This window comes from Primulina tabacum, chromosome 18 (assembly GCF_025594145.1).
Source record: "Primulina tabacum isolate GXHZ01 chromosome 18, ASM2559414v2, whole genome shotgun sequence".
NCBI classification, from domain to species: domain Eukaryota; kingdom Viridiplantae; phylum Streptophyta; class Magnoliopsida; order Lamiales; family Gesneriaceae; genus Primulina; species Primulina tabacum.
This window is the reverse complement of record NC_134567.1, coordinates 32,706,673-32,729,153: the sequence shown is the minus strand read 5'-3', so window position 1 is coordinate 32,729,153 and position 22,481 is coordinate 32,706,673. Positions and strand designations below refer to the sequence as shown.

The 22,481-nt window shown below is 44.9% G+C and overlaps 1 protein-coding gene and 1 pseudogene across 1 annotated transcript; both read left to right on the top strand.

The window, feature by feature from the left end:
* Positions 1–3,734: 3,734 nt before the first annotated feature.
* LOC142532942 (proteasome subunit alpha type-4-like) lies at positions 3,735–4,669 on the top strand (annotated as a pseudogene).
* Positions 4,670–4,838: 169 nt separating this feature from the next.
* LOC142532527 (uncharacterized) lies at positions 4,839–7,258 on the top strand. Its single transcript, XM_075638803.1, has 5 exons — positions 4,839–4,901; positions 5,037–5,529; positions 5,723–5,876; positions 5,951–6,253; positions 6,586–7,258. Exons 1-5 carry the CDS (start codon positions 4,839–4,841, stop codon positions 7,256–7,258), a joined length of 1,686 nt encoding a protein of 561 aa, XP_075494918.1.
* Positions 7,259–22,481: the final 15,223 nt, after the last annotated feature.

Here is a 22,481-nt window from a genome sequence, read left to right as displayed (position 1 = left end):
CCATCCGGATGTTTTGGATGCGGTTCTGGATTTTTTTCGGGGTAACCCCATGCCCCAGGGGTTTACTGCCACAACGATCACTTTGATTCCCAAAGTCGAGAGTGCTCATGCTTGGTCGGACTTTCATCCGATCAGCTTGTGCACTGTGACGAATAAAATTATTTCTAAGCTTTTGTACTCTCGTCTGAGGGAGGTGGTGGAGAGGCTTATCTCGTTCAATCAGAGTGGCTTTGTTCCAGGTCGGATGATTTCGGATAATATCCTTCTTGTTCAGGAGCTCACTCACAGCACTCTCTCTCTCCACACTCGTGGTGGTAATGTTATTTTGAAATTGGATATGGCCAAAGCCTATGATAGGGTCCAATGGTCCTTCCTTTGGATGTTTTGAGGCATTATGGGTTTTCTGAGCAGGTTGTATTGATGATATCTGCCTGCATTTCTCATTGTCATTTCTCAGTGAATATCAATGGCTCCCTCACTGGGTTTTTTGGATCCACTCGGGGCCTCCGTCAAGGAGATCCTTTGTCCCCGCTTCTTTTCATTCTGGGAGCTGAGTACCTTTCGCGTGGGCTTGATCATCTTTACAGACAACATCCTGCGATTAAGTACCGATCTGGTTGTGATCTCCAGATTTCCCACCTGGCTTATGCTGATGATATCATTATTTTTGCTAGTGGTGGGACTCGAGAGATGCAGTGCCTTATGGATTTTTTGCATCATTATGAAAACTGCTCGGGGCATCTGGTGAATGCAGTTAAAAGTGTCTTGATTTTACCTCGGAGGTGTTCTGGGCGTATCCGCTCTCGTGTTCTTCGTATCACCAGATTTGCGGAGGGACACTTGCCCCTCAAGTACCTCGAGGTCCCCTTGTTTAGGGAGAATCGTGTCTGTTCTCTTTTTGAGATGCTCCTACAGTCTGTTCGTAGGAAATTAGAGGGTTGGGAGCTTCGGACGCTCTCCCCGGGTAAACGTATGACTCTTATCCGCAGTGTGCTCCTCTCCTTGCCGATTTACTTGTTTCAGGTGATTCAGCCACCGCTTGCTATCGTGGAGAAACTTGAGCTGGTCTTCAATGCCTTTCTCTGGGGTTCGCGGCGCTTGGAGAAGAAATGGCATTGGGCCAGGTGGTCTTGGGCCTGCCTTCCAGTGTTGGAGGGTGGTATTGGCTTCCGCAGATTGAAAGATCTGGTGGAAAGCTTTTCAATTAAGTTGTGGTTCAGATTTAGGCAGGGATCCTCTCTCTGGGTGAGATTCATTTTACGCAAGTATTCCCAGCTGGATGCTCCTGCTTATGTTCCTCCTCGTGGTTTTATATCACCCACCTGGCATCGTCTTCTATGGGCCCGCCCTCGTGCGAAGCCTGGTATTCGCTGGTGCGTTGGCCTTGGAGACGTGTCCTTTTGGGATGACATCTGGTTTGGGGACACTCCTCTGTCCAGTCAATGTGAGGTCCGTGGGGGCCGTGATGTTAGGGTTTTTCATTTTTTTGTCTGAGGGGGCTTGGGATTTTGATCTTTTATGCTCTGTGGTGGCCCCCTCTGTTGCTGAGGCGATTACTCTGATCCCGATCGCCTTGGGCGAGCCTGATCTGGCTCTTTGGATTCATAGTTCTGATGGTGCTTTCTCGCTTAGATCTGCTTGGGAGCTTGTCCGATTGAGAGAACCAGTTTCTGATATTTTGACTCCTTGCTGGGGTCGTTGGTTGAGGCCGACTATGTCTTTCTTCCTTTGGAGGCTTTGGCATTAGTGGCTCCCGGTGGATGATATACTCCAGCGTCGTGGCTTTCATTTGGCTTCTCGATGCCAGTGTTGTGATATGTCGGAGACTTTCACACATGTATTTATTGATGGCCCGATTGCTCGTACCGTTTGTCATTTCTTTGGGTCCATCTTTCGTGTCCAGATCCCCTGCACTGGGGATCTCAGGTTGTTTCTCAGTGCTTGGAAGCAAAATCTTCATTGGGCACCTGGGGGCCACGTCAAGGAGTTTCTGCCATTTATTGTTTTGTGGTTTCTCTGGACGGCTCGTAATGATATGAAGCACCGTCAGTCACGCATCTCAGGAGAGACTGTGAAGTCTCAGATTTTGTCCTACCTGCGTCTCGCTCAGGCTGCTTTCATTGTTAAGCCCAAGCACTGGCTTGGTATGTTTGAGGCGGCGAGATCGCTGGGGTTTTTTGTTGGTTTTCAGCGCACCCATAGGCTAGCGATTTTTCGGTGGCTCTGTCCACCTCCTGGGTGCTTTAAGCTGAATTTTGATGGGAGTTCGAGAGGCAATCCAACGGAGTCATCTGTTGGTGGTATTGTTCGTGATTCATCTGGCAGGGTGTTGCTTTCCTTCAGCGAGTTTACCAGAGTTGGGACCAATGTTCGAGCGGAGCTTTGGGCGGTTTGGAGGGGCCTTCTTATCTGTTCTGATCTTGGTTTTTTCCCCTTTGGGTTGAGACCGATTCTCAGATATCTCTTCAGATCCTTCGATCTCGTCGGTGCCATTGAGATCTTCATCATACAGTCACCCGGATTCTGGTTCTTTTGAGGGGGCGGGCTGTTCATTTCACTCATATTTTCCGAGAGGCAAATTCGGTGGCGGATGCGTTAGCGGTGATGGCTCATACCCTTAGGGTTTATATCTTAGAGTTAGGTCCTTCCCTTCCTCGGAATATTTCCATCCTGACCCGCTCGGATATCTCCGGGCTTCCCTACCTTCGATACAGATGTTCTTAGCTTTTTGCAGCCCCTTCCTTTTTTTGGATCCAATTCTTGTTTTTCTATATATGCATTATTTTTTTGCAGGTACTGCTTTTTTGGGGTTTGTTCTTCTCACTTTTTGACAGGTGTGTGCGAGTGGGTACAGACACTTGCTCCCTTGATGCTGTCTTTCTTTGGATTTGGGAGGATTCGAGTACCATCTCAGTTGGTGCTTCTCTTTGGTCCACTCCTGTTCTCTGGCGGGTGTTATCTGCAGGCTTCTCCTTGCTCGCCGACTTTTATTTTTGACTTGCCGAGTGTTGTGGTGGCTCTGGATGATCTTTCTCTTTGGTTTTTCTTGCCCGGGGCTCCATTCATGTCGGGACTACTCTGTGATATATTTTGCTGCGTGCATTGGTGGCTCTGGATGTTCTCTCTCGGTTGTCTCTTTTTTCCGAGTCACCGTCTTGCGATTCATGATTTCACTTCGGACATTATGAGCTCAGGTCGTTATCACTATCTTCTTGGGTCTTGGAGATTCTCTGATTTGAGCTGGATCGCGGTCTTATTTTGGTGCTTCGACTGTTTTTGCATAGTGATTTTCCAGCTGATTACTATTTTGACTGTGGGATCCTCTACAGCTGATCGATCTCGGATTAGGATGTTCTTTTCAGTTTGGCATTACATTGACAGACAGCTCAGAGATGGGTACCATCGGTGCTCTTTTGCACCTATTTCTGAGCTGGATCATTACGGTTTACATAGATTTCGATTAGTTTTCATGTATCTAGTGTTGTTCTTAGGTGTTCTTTTGTATTATGCATTTCACTTAGGGATTCGCTTTTGGCTCGTGTATTTGCCACACTAGGTCTTTGTTTTTTATATTTGTATGACTAGCCTTTAGAGAGGTTTGGTTTCATCCTCCTCTCTTAAGGTGTTATCTTGTATTGTTGTTTTGATGATATATACAGGTAGGGGTCTGCCTAACCCCCCCGCTTCCGGCGGTGTTTTATTAAAAAAAAAACCCTAAACCCTAAACCCTCTTGCTGCGAAAGCCAAAAGCTGCTCTCTAGGCAGATGTCTCGAAGATATGACAGCCGCACAACAATTTTTTCTCCAGAAGGTCAACTATACCAGGTTGAGTATGCAATGGAAGCAATTGGTAATGCCGGAAGTGCTATAGGCATTTTGGGCACGGATGGAGTCGTACTAGCTGGCGAAAAGAAAGTCATTTCCAAATTGCTTGAGACCTCCACATCAATTGAAAAAATGTACAAGATTGATGACCATGTAGCATGTGCTTGGCTGGAATCATGTCTGACGCCAACATTCTCATCAACACAGCCAGGCTCCAGGCCCAACAGTATGCATATGCTTACCAAGAACCAATGCCAGTTGAACAATTAGTTCAGTCTTTATGTGACACCAAGCAAGGTTATACACAGTTTGGGGGGCTATGCCCCTTCGGGGTTTCATTCCTATTCGCAGGCTGGGACAAAAATTTTGGATTTCAGCTCTACATGAGCGACCCCAGTGGAAATTTCGGTGGTTGGAAGACTGCAGCAATTGGAGCTAATAACCAGGCTGCTCAATCCATTCTCAAGCAGGATTACAAAGATGACATTTCTAGAGAAGAGGTTGTGCAGCTTGCGATAAAGGTTCTCAGCAAGACTATGGATAGCACAAGCCTGAATTCGGAAAAGCTCGAACTTGCCGAGATTTTTCTCTCCTCCGGGAAAGTGAAGTTCCAGATATGCTCACCTGATAAGCTCAACAAGCTGTTGGTGAAGGCAGGATTGACCCAACCTTCTGCAGAAGCCTAAAGTTATTTTGATCATTACTTTTTATAGTATTTGTAAGAACATTTGTTGTCTCTACTCTGTTTAGAGTTTGGATTCAACGGTGTTAGAATAAGCCAAGATTCCTCAGCTTCCATTTTTGTTTGAAATTTTTCGGAATTTATTGCATCACAACTTTCTATGAAAAAAAAACCCTAAACCCTAAACCGTCAAACAGCAGTCAACCCTTGTGCGGATGCGGTCAAACCAGGTACGCGTGTTCCAATTCCGCTTACTGTGTCATTTCGTGATATTCTGACTCCACCGTCCCCACGGACGACCAAAAAAAGCTTTGATGAGTTGCATAATTCAATGGATGATATGCCTATACCGACTCTTCGAAATGGGAAACCGGGTCTCCTTTTCCCGGAAGAGGTAATTTCTTCCCTGGCGGAACCCTTTAAATTTGCTTTGGTTGGGAAGATTTCAGGGAATTGATCACTAGTTCCAAATTCTGGTATTTCTGCGGCTTTTGCTAAGTTGGGACTAGTGAGATCTTTTGATTTGAAGTTCATGCCTCGCGGTTTTCTTATTCTTACACTTGCTTGTGAAGAAGACTATGCATTTTTTTGGACTAAGGGCATTATGCACGTGGGACCTCTGTCGATCCACTTCTCTAAGTGGACGCCAGAGTTTAATCTTCAGGAGGAGTCACCCATCGCCCCTGTTTGGATCCGTTTCTCGGGTCTTCCCCTTCACTTGTTTTCTAAGAAAAGTCTTTTTGCTTTAGATAAGATTCTGGGGAAACCTGTTAAAATGGATGATCATACTACAGACTCTTCTCGAGGTGCTTTTGCTCGAGTCTGTGTTGAAATGAATGTGTTTGAACCACCAGTCAAAGAAGTTTGGGTGGGTTGGGGCGATCATGCTCAAGAAATTGAAATCATTTATGAGCGAATCCCTGGATACTGCATGGATTGCAAAATGCTATCGACCAGTGTTTGTTATTCCCATGGAAAAAATCCAAAACATGTTCGTCCTAAGCCTGCTGACCGTGCTCCTGGTCAGCATCCCACTGCCACAGAGTCTACACCAAGGGAGGAGTTAGTCCTGATTTTAACCTGGGACCCCAACCTCAGCTTCAGAGAAACGGCACGAGTCCCAGGCGTAGAGGGAGAAAAGACCCATTAGGCAAGCTCTTCCGAGGAAGGATCCTCTTGAATTGAACCCTTTTGAAGTGCTCTCACATGGGCCAGATACGGAGCACGATCCTGTTGGGTTAGATTTTGTCGATGCGAATCCTCCAAGTGGTCATATGGAGGCTGCAGGTGTTGGTCCTTCTGGTGAGGCCCAATTTGAGACTGTTCTTAATGAGGGTGTGGGCCCTAGTGGTGGGGATGTTGAGGAAGGGTTGCATTTTGTTGATTGTGCGGATGCCCTTGAGGTTTCGTCTACTTGTATGATGAATTTGTTTGATATTCTAGGGCCTGCAATTTGAATCAAAGTTGTCATTCCATTCCCTCTGTTCCTCCGTCCACTGCCGATGCTTCCTCTATGGTAGAGGAATTGGTTGCTCGGCAGGGCCCTTCAGTTAGTGAACTGGTCTTTCGGTTGGAATCTGCTGAAGATACTGATCAGGAATTTGATCGACATTCTGAGGCGGGTGATGGTTGTAGGTCTGAAGGCCGTGCTCCGGACTCTGATATGTCGGACATTAAGAAAATAAAGGAGAATGCTTTTCATAAGTCGTGTAAGAAGCGACAGGGCGATTTTTCTGCCCGTTCTCCGTGAATCTTCTCATATGGAATATTAGAGAGCTCCGGAGTGCGGAGTCCCAACAAAGGCTACATGCTTATGTCAAAGAGAAAAAATTAAGATTTTGGCTATTTTGGAACCCATGATTGATCTTGATGTTCGTTTTATGACTCGTCGTTTTGGTTTCTCTAGAGTTATATCAAATTCATCGGGTCATATCTGGGTTTTCTTTGCTGAGGATGTGATGGTTGAGTGTCTCCTTGATCACATTCAATTCCTTCATGTTAGAGTCTCGGCCCCTTTTTTGCCGACTCATGTTTTTTTGTTCTTTTGTGTATGCTAAGTGCAACTACATTGAGCGCAGGCAGCTTTGGGATTCCCTGCTTCAGGTTAAGCCTGATCAGGGCCCTTGGCTTGTTGGTGGCGATTTTAATGTAGTCAGAAATGCATCCGATTGTTTGGGCTCTTCCGGTGGGAGGCTCCTTCCCATGGAAGAGTTCAATCATTTTATTTTGGATTCTGGGATTGTGGATGCTGGTTTTGAGGGGTCTTCGTTCACGTGGACAGACAAGATCATTTGGAAGCATTTAGATCGGGTTTCTGTGTCTGTTGACTGGGGTGATCATTTTCATTCTATACGTGTGAAGCACCTCTGCCGTACAGTCTCTGATCATTGTCCCCTTTTTGTGTCAATCCCGGTTTTTGTTAGTGACCCGAGTTTTTTTCGCTTTCAGAGCATGTGGATTAGGCACCATGGCTTTTTGCAGACGGTGAGGCTTAATTGGAATTTGCCGTGTCATTTGAATGGCATGCACCGTCTTTTTGTCAAACTGAAGCGTCTCAAAAGCCACCTGAAATGGTGGAATAAGAGTATTTTCGGTAATCTTTTTGCCAAACTTGCTGAGGCGGAGCAGGCTGTCCGCCTGGCCGAGGAAGTTTGCGAGGCTCATCCTTCTGAGTTGCATTGGACTAGATTTTCCAATTGCAATGCGGATCTTGCTCGGGTTACTACCATGGAGGTGGATTTTTGGCGATAAAAAGCCGGTTGTAGGTGGTTAGAGGATGGTGAACAGAATACCAAACTCTTCCACAATATGGTCAAGGAAAAAAGGGTGGCCAAAAAGATTTTTCGTATTTTGGATAATGGTTCTTGCATTACTTCCCCTGAGCTTATTCAGCAGTCTGGGGCCGTTTTTTTTCAAAACCTGCTTACTGGGGATCCTTCTGTGCTTGACTGCCCTTAATTTTCTGAGTTCCATTCGGTGATTTCGGATTTGGAGAATGACAATATAGCAACCCTTCTCTCTTTAGAGGAGGTGCGGGCAACTGTTTTCTCCATCCATTGTAATGGCGTGGCGGGGCCTGATGGTTTCTCTTCGGCGTTCTTTCAGCATTGCTGAGAGATCGTCCACCAGATGTTTTGGATGCGGATTTTTTTCGGGGTAGCCCCATGCCACAGGGGTTTACTGCCACCACGATCACTTTGATTCCTAAAGTTGAGGGTGCTCATGCTTGGTCGGACTTTCGTTCGATTAGCTTGTGCAATGTGACGAATAAAATTATTTCCAAACTTTTGTACTCTCGTCTGAGGGATGTGGTGGAGAGGCATATCTCGTTGAATCAGAGTGGCTTTAATCAAGGTCGGATGTTGTCGGATAATATCCTTCTTGCTCAGGAGCTCACTCATAGTCTCTCTCTACCCACTCGTGGTGGCAATGTTATTTTGAAATTGGATATGGCCAAAGTCTATGATAGGGTCCAATGGTCCTTCCTGTTGGACGTTTTGAGGCATTATGGGTTTTCTGAGCAGGTAGTGTCGATGATATCTGCCTGCATCTCTCATTGTCATTTTTCTGTGAATATCAATGGCTCCCTCACTGGGTTTTTTGGATCCACCAGGGGCCTCCGTCAAGGAGATCCTTTGTCCCCGTTTCTTTTAATTCTGGGGGCTGATTACCTTTCGCGTGGGCTTGATCATCTTTACAGACAGCATCCTGCGAATAGGTACCGATCTGATTGTGATCTCCTTGTTTCCCATCTGGATTATGTTGATGATATCATTATTTTTGCCAATGGTGGGAATCGAGAGATGCAGTGCCTTAAGGATTTTTTGCATCATTATGAAAACTGCTCGGGGCAGCTGGTGAGTTCTGTTAAAAGCGTCTTGATTTTGCCTCCGAGGTGTTCTGGATGTATCCGCTCCCGTGTCCTTCGTATCACTGGGTTTGCGGAGGGTCATTTTCCTATTAAGTACCTCGGAGTCCCTTTGTTTCGTGGGAATAGAGTTTGTTCCCTTTTTGATCCTCTCTTGCACTCGGTGCGTAAGAGGTTGGAGGGTTGGGAACTTAAAACTCTTTCCTCGGGGAGCCAGACCCTCGGGGGTCCAGACCCTTGGATAAGAAATGGCAATGGGCGAGGTGGTCTCGTGCCTGTCTATCTGTTGATGAAGGGGTCTAGGCTTCCGCAGACTGAAAGATATTGTGGACAGCTTCTCCATAAAACTGTGGTTTCGGTTCTGGCAGGGTTCTTCCCTCTGGGTCAAATTTTTGATGAGGAAGTATTGCCTCTTGGCTCACCCAGCTTGTGTCTCTTCTCGTGGTTTTATATCTCCCACTTGGCGGCGTTTGCTCCAGATCAGGCCTCGTGCGGAGAGTGGTATTCGCTGGCGTGTGGGCATTGGTGCGGTCTCCTTTTGGGATGATTGATGGTTCAGGGATATCCCTCTGTCCAGTTAGACTGAGGTCCGTGGTGACCGTGGGGCCCGGGTTTCCCATTTTCTTACTGAGGGAACCTGGGATTTTGATCTGCTTTGTTCAGCTGTTGGTCCTTCTTTTGCGGAGCAGATTGTGTTTGTCCCGATTATTTCGGGAGAGCCGGATTTGGCTCGTTGGATTCATAGCTCCGATGATGCTTTTTTTATCAAGTCCGTTTGGGAGTTGGTCCGTTCGCGGGCCTGATTTCTGATATTATTCGCCCCTATTGGGGTAGTTGGTTGAGGCCTATGATGTCATTCTTTCTTTGGAGATTTTGGCATCAGTGACTCCCAGTTGATGAGGTGTTACAGCGTTGTGGCTTTGCATTAGCGTATCGTTGTCAGTGTTGTGATATGTCCGAGACATTCACACATTTGTTTCTTCGCAGTCCGGTGGCTCGCTCTATTTGGCATTTTTTTGGTGCTATCTTTAGGCTTCGTATCCCTGACACTGATGATTTCAGGTTATTCCTTAGTGCGTGGAAGAGGGATCTGATCTGGGCTCGAGGGGGCCATGTGTGGGAGTTTCTCCCTTTCATTATTTTGTGGTTTCTCTGGACTGCTAGGAATGATGCGAAGCAGCGCCAGCTCTCCATTTCTGGGGAGACGGTGAAGTTCTAGATCCTGTCTTACCTGCGCCTCGCCCATTCTGCGCGTATTGTCAAGCCCAAGCATTGGGTGGGCTTCTTTCACGTGGCGAGATCGCTGGGGATTTCGGTTTGTTTACACAGATATCATCGGACGGCGATTGTTCGTTGGCTTCGGCCGCTGTCGGGTTGTTTTAATTTAAATGTGCATGGGAGTTCTAGAGGCAATCCTGGAGATTCTACGGTTGGTGGCGTCGTTTGTGATGACTCTGGGCGGGTCTTGCTTTCATTTAGTGAGTTCATTGGAGCTGGGTCTAATATACGGGCAGAACTCTGGGCGGTCTGGAGGGGTCTTATCATTTGTTCTGATCTTTCTCTTTTTCCTCTTTGGATCGAGGTTGATTCCAAGATTTCTATTCAAATCCTCCGCTCTCGTAGGTGTTGCTGGGATTTAGATCACATTGTGTCTCAGATTTTGGTCCTCCTGAGGGGGCGTATGGTTCATATTTCGCATATCTTTCGGGAGGGTAATTCGGTGGCTGATGCGTTGGCGGCGAGGGCCCATGACCTTAGACAGTATACCTTAGAGTTAGGTCCTATACATATATATATATATATATATATATATATATATATATGTATATGTGTATTTTTTTCTTGCAGGTTATTGTTCTTGGAGGTTTTTTCCCTCCCCTCTACTCTGTGCAAGTGGGGTCAGACACTTGTACATGATGTGTTTTGTTACTTCTTGTTCCGGGTGGTCTTCAGCACTTTTTCTATTAGTGCTCCTCTTTGGTCCTTCCCGGGTTCCTGGTGGGCGTTTTCTGCAGGTTCTCCTTGCCCGCGCTTCAGTTATTGTATCTGTGTCTGCTGGATGATGTGGTGGTTTCAGGGGTTCCCCTCTGCATCGCTATATCTCTCTAGTCTGACTCCTTCCTCATGGGCCTGGTGCTTTTATTCTCTTACTTCAGAGGCTGGATTTTTTTGTTTTGTTTTGGCTGGGTTGCGATCTACATTTTGCTCTTTGATCACCACTGTACAGTGACTTCCTGGTCTTTTCTTCTTTTGACTGGTGGGCTTCATACAACTGACAGATACCAAATTAGGATTGTTTCTTCAGGGTGATGGTTCCGAGATGAGGGCTTCTCTATGGTTTCTGCGTTCATCTCGCAGCTATCATTTTATCTTCATCAACATGTTGTGCTTAGCGCTGTTCGTCCTTGATTAATTTTTAGCACTCTTTGGTGGTATTCTAGGGTTAGTTCTATTTTTGTACTTGCTTCCCTAGGTGTTTTGTTTTATGTTTCTACTGCTTTAGCCTTTTCGGGGAGATTGGGTCTTGTCCCCTCCTCTTTTAGTTTTTCTTTATTCTGTTACTGTCTATTTTTGTGGATATATACAGTAGAGGTCCGCCTAACCCTCTGCATCCGGCGGTGTTTTCCGAAAAAAAACCCTAAACCCTAAACCCCAAACCCCAAAAAACCCGAAACCCGAAACCCCTAAACCCTAAACCCTAAACCCCAAACCCTCAACCCTCAACCCAAAACCCTGACCCCTAAACCCCTATACCTTAAATCCCAAACCCCAAACCCTAAACCCTAAATTTTGATCTTCTTTGCTCCATGGTGGCCCCCTCAATTGCTGAGGCGATTACTCTGATCTCGATCGCCTTGGGCGAGCCTGACCTGGCTCTTTGGATTCATAGTTCTGACGGTGCTTTCTCCCTTAGGTCTGCTTGGGAGCTTGTCCGATTGAGAAACCCTGTTTCAGATATCTTGACTCCTTGCTGGGGCCGTTGGTTGAGGCCGACGATGTCTTTCTTCCTTTGAAGGTTTTGGCATCAATGGTTGTGACACCATGACCCGTTTTAAAATAATAAACTCTATAATGCGTAAGCTTTTAAAAAAATAGACTTGGAGGAAAGTATGTACTTTTAAAAATAAATTTGACAGAGTTTCCTCGTAAAAAGAAACTCACCACATGTCTCAAGCAATAAAACCAATACATCATAAAAATTCCCACAAATAATACATAAAGATATACAAAGTCAAAATTATTGCATTTGATTACCAAAATAATTTAGTCACGTTTAAACTCTCAAAATATCAGGTGGGTTACAACAAAATATATTCACCACTTCAACCATTTCAAAACAAAATAAATTCTTAACCATCCATAGACAAAATAATCATTTCATCCTTCCTCCAAGCTTGGCACATTTCCTTCTTCCGTCTCAACACCACGCCGTATCAGTCTCGGTTACCTGCATCTGCATCTCATGAACATAACTGAAATGAGTTATAAAAACTCAGCAAGTAGACCTTTAAATAACAAGTACATATACCATAGTGTAAAGAAGGAATCAATACTATTTCTTAACCGTAATATGCCATCAGTCAATAAAATGTGTATATAAAAATTATAAGATGACATCTATAGAACAATTAATTTTTTTTCATTTGTATGGCATTGATAGGTCACCAGTCAATAGTACACATGTACGTCTCAGTCAAAATCAGTCACAGTACATGTCATTATGTTGATCAACTTCAGTCAAGTGGGTTTAGAATTACCATAGGTAACACCACAATATCATATAACCATCAAGCCATAAAAACATTCATTGAAATATTTTATCAGACATGTGGTGTGCGTGCTAAAGTATTAGCTCATTTACTTTGCTCTTGTCAACAATCTCATTTATTTTCAATATATAATTACATACAATATACATAATCAATGATTTAAAGGAGCTAAAATCAATATAAACTTCATTTATCATATACATAGCTCATGAGATGCATTCAAAGGAAAAGTCTATTGACAACCCAATATACAAGTAGTTGTTTAGCTCTTGAGGGATTCCTACAACACAATGATAATAATAATAATACCATCAATCATTATATTAACAACCTTATCTCAACATTTAAACCTAGCGCACGGAGCTCTGCCCGGAGCGATTCTTATCACTCCGCGCTTGGGCGGTGATGATGTTGCGTCCTAGCGCGTCATGCTCTGTCCAAAATGTGCTTCAATGCTGAGCTGGGGCGGAAATGAAGTGGCGTCCTAGCACGTCGGGTTCTGTCCACAATCTTTTATAATACCGCGCTGGGGCGAACAAGAAGTAGCGCCCTAGCGCGCCATGTTCTGTCTGGAACGCTAGGTTTCAAATTAGCAAAAGTGATCAACATGAAAGTTGTACATCTATGTGTTGGCTTTTATTTGCCACTGATCTCACTCAATTTGCATATCGGACTCGCAAGTTTTGCTTGTTCTCCCAAAATATGTCAGTTCAGAACTTCAATGCACATGATACACTTCAGGAGGATTTTGCCCCTATTTTCAAATGGATTTAGACAAAACTCAAAACATGAAAATTGCATTACTATGTATTAGCTTTTTAATGAAATTGATTTTATTTCATTTGAACTAATACTCAAATCATTATACTATAAACTGTAACATGTGTCACTTATATACGTCATGCACTTAATAATATACAATGTCAGAAATTATCGATAATCAACATATGATTTACGATCATACGATACACAATCCTTACAATGTCCCTCTTGTTCTCATCTCACATAGTGTTTCGTTACAGGGTACTACCTTTGATCCGACCCCGTCCAGTGGTGTTGATTTTGAGCATCCAGAGCAAGCTCCAAAGCGTCCCCGACGTCGGCCTGTTTTGAGGAAAGATCCGGCTCGACCTATTTCTTCGAAGAATTATTTTGAGATACTGCAGAATTTACCTACTTATTCTGGTCCTAGTGAGTCTTCGGATGCTGTGAAACCCCGTCCCCACAGGTTTAAGACTCTTCTCAGTAAGCTTGTAGCGGAACAAAATGCTGGGGTGAGTTGTCTGTCTCCGGCAGCTTTAGCTCCAGTTCTTTCGTCTCAGGCCACGGATTTGGTTGTGGTAGAGGCTACTTCTGTTGCAATTGTTCCTGCACATGTGGTTGTTCTAGTTTCGGTTGTTGAAATTGCTCCTTTTGATCAAGATTTTGTGGAGGATCCTCTTGTTTCTCTTACATTGCCTTCATTTGAGTTTGGTTCGGAGAGTATGGGCAGTGAGGAGAGTGTGGTGTCTTCTTCTACCACTGCCTGTTTATCATTAGCTCTCCCTGGCCTTACGCGCTCTCAGCAACGACGATATTACCGGCTTAAGGCGATACAGTTAAGTTCGCCCTATGTGATGGCGTGGCGGGGGCCTGATGGTTTCTCTTCGGCGTTCTTTCAGCATTGCTGAGAGATCGTCCACCAGATGTTTTGGATGCGGATTTTTTTCGGGGTAGCCCCATGCCACAGGGGTTTACTGCCACCACGATCACTTTGATTCCTAAAGTTGAGGGTGCTCATGCTTGGTCGGACTTTCGTTCGATTAGCTTGTGCAATGTGACGAATAAAATTATTTCCAAACTTTTGTACTCTCGTCTGAGGGATGTGGTGGAGAGGCATATCTCGTTGAATCAGAGTGGCTTTAATCAAGGTCGGATGTTGTCGGATAATATCCTTCTTGCTCAGGAGCTCACTCATAGTCTCTCTCTACCCACTCGTGGTGGCAATGTTATTTTGAAATTGGATATGGCCAAAGTCTATGATAGGGTCCAATGGTCCTTCCTGTTGGACGTTTTGAGGCATTATGGGTTTTCTGAGCAGGTAGTGTCGATGATATCTGCCTGCATCTCTCATTGTCATTTTTCTGTGAATATCAATGGCTCCCTCACTGGGTTTTTTGGATCCACCAGGGGCCTCCGTCAAGGAGATCCTTTGTCCCCGTTTCTTTTAATTCTGGGGGCTGATTACCTTTCGCGTGGGCTTGATCATCTTTACAGACAGCATCCTGCGAATAGGTACCGATCTGATTGTGATCTCCTTGTTTCCCATCTGGATTATGTTGATGATATCATTATTTTTGCCAATGGTGGGAATCGAGAGATGCAGTGCCTTAAGGATTTTTTGCATCATTATGAAAACTGCTCGGGGCAGCTGGTGAGTTCTGTTAAAAGCGTCTTGATTTTGCCTCCGAGGTGTTCTGGATGTATCCGCTCCCGTGTCCTTCGTATCACTGGGTTTGCGGAGGGTCATTTTCCTATTAAGTACCTCGGAGTCCCTTTGTTTCGTGGGAATAGAGTTTGTTCCCTTTTTGATCCTCTCTTGCACTCGGTGCGTAAGAGGTTGGAGGGTTGGGAACTTAAAACTCTTTCCTCGGGGAGCCAGACCCTTGGATAAGAAATGGCAATGGGCGAGGTGGTCTCGTGCCTGTCTATCTGTTGATGAAGGGGTCTAGGCTTCCGCAGACTGAAAGATATTGTGGACAGCTTCTCCATAAAACTGTGGTTTCGGTTCTGGCAGGGTTCTTCCCTCTGGGTCAAATTTTTGATGAGGAAGTATTGCCTCTTGGCTCACCCAGCTTGTGTCTCTTCTCGTGGTTTTATATCTCCCACTTGGCGGCGTTTGCTCCAGATCAGGCCTCGTGCGGAGAGTGGTATTCGCTGGCGTGTGGGCATTGGTGCGGTCTCCTTTTGGGATGATTGATGGTTCAGGGATATCCCTCTGTCCAGTTAGACTGAGGTCCGTGGTGACCGTGGGGCCCGGGTTTCCCATTTTCTTACTGAGGGAACCTGGGATTTTGATCTGCTTTGTTCAGCTGTTGGTCCTTCTTTTGCGGAGCAGATTGTGTTTGTCCCGATTATTTCGGGAGAGCCGGATTTGGCTCGTTGGATTCATAGCTCCGATGATGCTTTTTTTATCAAGTCCGTTTGGGAGTTGGTCCGTTCGCGGGCTTGATTTCTGATATTATTCGCCCCTATTGGGGTAGTTGGTTGAGGCCTATGATGTCATTCTTTCTTTGGAGATTTTGGCATCAGTGACTCCCAGTTGATGAGGTGTTACAGCGTTGTGGCTTTGCATTAGCGTCTCGTTGTCAGTGTTGTGATATGTCCGAGACATTCACACATTTGTTTCTTCGCAGTCCGGTGGCTCGCTCTATTTGGCATTTTTTTGGTGCTATCTTTAGGCTTCGTATCCCTGACACTGATGATTTCTGGTTATTCCTTAGTGCGTGGAAGAGGGATCTGATCTGGGCTCCAGGGGGCCATGTGTGGGAGTTTCTCCCTTTCATTATTTTAAGGTTTCTCTGGACTGCTAGGAATGATGCGAAGCAGCGCCAGCTCTCCATTTCTGGGGAGACGGTGAAGTTCTAGATCCTGTCTTACCTGCGCCTCGCCCATTCTGCGCGTATTGTCAAGCCCAAGCATTGGGTGGGCTTCTTTCACGTGGCGAGATCGCTGGGGATTTCGGTTTGTTTACACAGATATCATCGGACGGCGATTGTTCGTTGGCTTCGGCCGCTGTCGGGTTGTTTTAATTTAAATGTGCATGGGAGTTCTAGAGGCAATCCTGGAGATTCTACGGTTGGTGGCGTCGTTTGTGATGACTCTGGGCGGGTCTTGCTTTCATTTAGTGAGTTCATTGGAGCTGGGTCTAATATACGGGCAGAACTCTGGGCGGTCTGGAGGGGTCTTATCATTTGTTCTGATCTTTCTCTTTTTCCTCTTTGGATCGAGGTTGATTCCAAGATTTCTATTCAAATCCTCCGCTCTCGTAGGTGTTGCTGGGATTTAGATCACATTGTGTCTCAGATTTTGGTCCTCCTGAGGGGGCGTATGGTTCATATTTCGCATATCTTTCGGGAGGGTAATTCGGTGGCTGATGCGTTGGCGGCGAGGGCCCATGACCTTAGACAGTATACCTTAGAGTTAGGTCCTATACATATATATATATATATATATATATATATATATATGTATATGTGTATTTTTTTCTTGCAGGTTATTGTTCTTGGAGGTTTTTTCCCTCCCCTCTACTCTGTGCAAGTGGGGTCAGACACTTGTACATGATGTGTTTTGTTACTTCTTGTTCCGGGTGGTCTTCAGCACTTTTTCTATTAGTGCTCCTCTTTGGTCCTTCCCGGGTTCCTGGTGGGCGTTTTCTGCAGGTTCTCCTTGCCCGCGCTTCAGTTATTGTATCTGTGTCTGCTGGATGATGTGGTGGTTTCAGGGGTTCCCCTCTGCATCGCTATATCTCTCTAGTCTGACTCCTTCCTCATGGGCCTGGTGCTTTTATTCTCTTACTTCAGAGGCTGGATTTTTTTGTTTTGTTTTGGCTGGGTTGCGATCTACATTTTGCTCTTTGATCACCACTGTACAGTGACTTCCTGGTCTTTTCTTCTTTTGACTGGTGGGCTTCATACAACTGACATATACCAGATTAGGATTGTTTCTTCAGGGTGATGGTTCCGAGATGAGGGCTTCTCTATGGTTTCTGCGTTCATCTCGCAGCTATCATTTTATCTTCATCAACATGTTGTGCTTAGCGCTGTTCGTCCTTGATTAATTTTTAGCGCTCTTTGGTGGTATTCTAGGGTTAGTTCTATTTTTGTACTTGCTTCCCTAGGTGTTTTGTTTTATGTTTCTACTGCTTTAGCCTTTTCGGGGAGATTGGGTCTTGTCCCCTCCTCTTTTAGTTTTTCTTTATTCTGTTACTGTCTATTTTTGTGGATATATACAGTAGAGGTCCGCCTAACCCTCTGCATCCGGCGGTGTTTTCCGAAAAAAAAACCCTAAACCCTAAACCCTAAACCCCAAACCCCAAAAAACCCGAAACCCGAAACCCCTAAACCCTAAACCCTAAACCCCAAACCCTCAACCCTCAACCCAAAACCCTTACCCCTAAACCCCTATACCTTAAATCCCAAACCCCAAACCCTAAACCCTAAATTTTGATCTTCTTTGCTCTATGGTGGTCCCTTCAATTGCTGAGGCGATTACTCTGATCTCGATCGCCTTGGGCGAGCCTGACCTGGCTCTTTGGATTCATAGTTCTGACGGTGCTTTCTCCCTTAGGTCTGCTTGGGAGCTTGTCCGATTGAGAAACCCTGTTTCAGATATCTTGACTCCTTGCTGGGGCCGTTGGTTGAGGCCGACGATGTCTTTCTTCCTTTGAAGGTTTTGGCATCAATGGTTGTGACACCATGACCCGTTTTAAAATAATAAACTCTATAATGCGTAAGCTTTTAAAAAAATAGACTTGGAGGAAAGTATGTACTTTTAAAAATAAATTTGACAGAGTTTCCTCGTAAAAAGAAACTCACCACATGTCTCAAGCAATAAAACCAATACATCATAAAAATTCCCACAAATAATACATAAAGATATACAAAGTCAAAATTATTGCATTTGATTACCAAAATAATTTAGTCACGTTTAAACTCTCAAAATATCAGGTGGGTTAAAACAAAATATATTCACCACTTCAACCATTTCAAAACAAAATAAATTCTTAACCATCCATAGACAAAATAATCATTTCATCCTTCCTCCAAGCTTGGCACATTTCCTTCTTCCGTCTCAACACCACGCCGTATCAGTCTCGGTTACCTGCATCTGCATCTCATGAACATAACTGAAATGAGTTATAAAAACTCAGCAAGTAGACCTTTAAATAACAAGTACATATACCATAGTGTAAAGAAGGAATCAATACTATTTCTTAACCGTAATATGCCATCAGTCAATAAAATGTGTATATAAAAATTATAAGATGACATCTATAGAACAATTAATTTTTTTTCATTTGTATGGCATTGATAGGTCACCAGTCAATAGTACACATGTACGTCTCAGTCAAAATCAGTCACAGTACATGTCATTATGTTGATCAACTTCAGTCAAGTGGGTTTAGAATTACCATAGGTAACACCACAATATCATATAACCATCAAGCCATAAAAACATTCATTGAAATATTTTATCAGACATGTGGTGTGCGTGCTAAAGTATTAGCTCATTTACTTTGCTCTTGTCAACAATCTCATTTATTTTCAATATATAATTACATACAATATACATAATCAATGATTTAAAGGAGCTAAAATCAATATAAACTTCATTTATCATATACATAGCTCATGAGATGCATTCAAAGGAAAAGTCTATTGACAACCCAATATACAAGTAGTTGTTTAGCTCTTGAGGGATTCCTACAACACAATGATAATAATAATAATACCATCAATCATTATATTAACAACCTTATCTCAACATTTAAACCTAGCGCACGGAGCTCTGCCCGGAGCGATTCTTATCACTCCGCGCTTGGGCGGTGATGATGTTGCGTCCTAGCGCGTCATGCTCTGTCCAAAATGTGCTTCAATGCTGAGCTGGGGCGGAAATGAAGTGGCGTCCTAGCACGTCGGGTTCTGTCCACAATCTTTTATAATACCGCGCTGGGGCGAACAAGAAGTAGCGCCCTAGCGCGCCATGTTCTGTCTGGAACGCTAGGTTTCAAATTAGCAAAAGTGATCAACATGAAAGTTGTACATCTATGTGTTGGCTTTTATTTGCCACTGATCTCACTCAATTTGCATATCGGACTCGCAAGTTTTGCTTGTTCTCCCAAAATATGTCAGTTCAGAACTTCAATGCACATGATACACTTCAGGAGGATTTTGCCCCTATTTTCAAATGGATTTAGACAAAACTCAAAACATGAAAATTGCATTACTATGTATTAGCTTTTTAATGAAATTGATTTTATTTCATTTGAACTAATACTCAAATCATTATACTATAAACTGTAACATGTGTCACTTATATACGTCATGCACTTAATAATATACAATGTCAGAAATTATCGATAATCAACATATGATTTACGATCATACGATACACAATCCTTACAATGTCCCTCTTGTTCTCATCTCACATAGTGTTTCGTTACAGGGTACTACCTTTGATCCGACCCCGTCCAGTGGTGTTGATTTTGAGCATCCAGAGCAAGCTCCAAAGCGTCCCCGACGTCGGCCTGTTTTGAGGAAAGATCCGGCTCGACCTATTTCTTCGAAGAATTATTTTGAGATACTGCAGAATTTACCTACTTATTCTGGTCCTAGTGAGTCTTCGGATGCTGTGAAACCCCGTCCCCACAGGTTTAAGACTCTTCTCAGTAAGCTTGTAGCGGAACAAAATGCTGGGGTGAGTTGTCTGTCTCCGGCAGCTTTAGCTCCAGTTCTTTCGTCTCAGGCCACGGATTTGGTTGTGGTAGAGGCTACTTCTGTTGCAATTGTTCCTGCACATGTGGTTGTTCTAGTTTCGGTTGTTGAAATTGCTCCTTTTGATCAAGATTTTGTGGAGGATCCTCTTGTTTCTCTTACATTGCCTTCATTTGAGTTTGGTTCGGAGAGTATGGGCAGTGAGGAGAGTGTGGTGTCTTCTTCTACCACTGCCTGTTTATCATTAGCTCTCCCTGGCCGTACGCGCTCTCAGCAACGACGATATTACCGGCTTAAGGCGATACAGTTAAGTTCGCCCTATGTGATGGCGTGGCGGGGGCCTGATGGTTTCTCTTCGGCGTTCTTTCAGCATTGCTGAGAGATCGTCCACCAGATGTTTTGGATGCGGATTTTTTTCGGGGTAGCCCCATGCCACAGGGGTTTACTGCCACCACGATCACTTTGATTCCTAAAGTTGAGGGTGCTCATGCTTGGTCGGACTTTCGTTCGATTAGCTTGTGCAATGTGACGAATAAAATTATTTCCAAACTTTTGTACTCTCGTCTGAGGGATGTGGTGGAGAGGCATATCTCGTTGAATCAGAGTGGCTTTAATCAAGGTCGGATGTTGTCGGATAATATCCTTCTTGCTCAGGAGCTCACTCATAGTCTCTCTCTACCCACTCGTGGTGGCAATGTTATTTTGAAATTGGATATGGCCAAAGTCTATGATAGGGTCCAATGGTCCTTCCTGTTGGACGTTTTGAGGCATTATGGGTTTTCTGAGCAGGTAGTGTCGATGATATCTGCCTGCATCTCTCATTGTCATTTTTCTGTGAATATCAATGGCTCCCTCACTGGGTTTTTTGGATCCACCAGGGGCCTCCGTCAAGGAGATCCTTTGTCCCCGTTTCTTTTAATTCTGGGGGCTGATTACCTTTCGCGTGGGCTTGATCATCTTTACAGACAGCATCCTGCGAATAGGTACCGATCTGATTGTGATCTCCTTGTTTCCCATCTGGATTATGTTGATGATATCATTATTTTTGCCAATGGTGGGAATCGAGAGATGCAGTGCCTTAAGGATTTTTTGCATCATTATGAAAACTGCTCGGGGCAGCTGGTGAGTTCTGTTAAAAGCGTCTTGATTTTGCCTCCGAGGTGTTCTGGATGTATCCGCTCCCGTGTCCTTCGTATCACTGGGTTTGCGGAGGGTCATTTTCCTATTAAGTACCTCGGAGTCCCTTTGTTTCGTGGGAATAGAGTTTGTTCCCTTTTTGATCCTCTCTTGCACTCGGTGCGTAAGAGGTTGGAGGGTTGGGAACTTAAAACTCTTTCCACGGGGAGCCAGACCCTCGGGGGTCCAGACCCTTGGATAAGAAATGGCAATGGGCGAGGTGGTCTCGTGCCTGTCTATCTGTTGATGAAGGGGTCTAGGCTTCCGCATACTGAAAGATATTGTGGACAGCTTCTCCATAAAACTGTGGTTTCGGTTCTGGCAGGGTTCTTCCCTCTGGGTCAAATTTTTGATGAGGAAGTATTGCCTCTTGGCTCACCCAGCTTGTGTCTCTTCTCGTGGTTTTATATCTCCCACTTGGCGGCGTTTGCTCCAGATCAGGCCTCGTGCGGAGAGTGGTATTCGCTGGCGTGTGGGCATTGGTGCGGTCTCCTTTTGGGATGATTGATGGTTCAGGGATATCCCTCTGTCCAGTTAGACTGAGGTCCGTGGTGACCGTGGGGCCCGGGTTTCCCATTTTCTTACTGAGGGAACCTGGGATTTTGATCTGCTTTGTTCAGCTGTTGGTCCTTCTTTTGCGGAGCAGATTGTGTTTGTCCCGATTATTTCGGGAGAGTCGGATTTGGCTCGTTGGATTCATAGCTCCGATGATGCTTTTTTTATCAAGTCCGTTTGGGAGTTGGTCCGTTCGCGGGCCTGATTTCTGATATTATTCGCCCCTATTGGGGTAGTTGGTTGAGGCCTATGATGTCATTCTTTCTTTGGAGATTTTGGCATCAGTGACTCCCAGTTGATGAGGTGTTACAGCGTTGTGGCTTTGCATTAGCGTCTCGTTGTCAGTGTTGTGATATGTCCGAGACATTCACACATTTGTTTCTTCGCAGTCCGGTGGCTCGCTCTATTTGGCATTTTTTTGGTGCTATCTTTAGGCTTCGTATCCCTGACACTGATGATTTCAGGTTATTCCTTAGTGCGTGGAAGAGGGATCTGATCTGGGCTCCAGGGGGCCATGTGTGGGAGTTTCTCCCTTTCATTATTTTGTGGTTTCTCTGGACTGCTAGGAATGATGCGAAGCAGCGCCAGCTCTCCATTTCTGGGGAGACGGTGAAGTTCTAGATCCTGTCTTACCTGCGCCTCGCCCATTCTGCGCGTATTGTCAAGCCCAAGCATTGGGTGGGCTTCTTTCACGTGGCGAGATCGCTGGGGATTTCGGTTTATTTACACAGATATCATCGGACGGCGATTGTTCGTTGGCTTCGGCCGCTGTCGGGTTGTTTTAATTTAAATGTGCATGGGAGTTCTAGAGGCAATCCTGGAGATTCTACGGTTGGTGGCGTCGTTTGTGATGACTCTGGGCGGGTCTTTCTTTCATTTAGTGAGTTCATTGGAGCTGGGTCTAATATACGGGCAGAACTCTGGGCGGTCTGGAGGGGTCTTATCATTTGTTCTGATCTTTCTCTTTTTCCTCTTTGGATCGAGGTTGATTCCAAGATTTCTATTCAAATCCTCCGCTCTCGTAGGTGTTGCTGGGATTTAGATCACATTGTGTCTCAGATTTTGGTCCTCCTGAGGGGGCGTATGGTTCATATTTCGCATATCTTTCGGGAGGGTAATTCGGTGGCTGA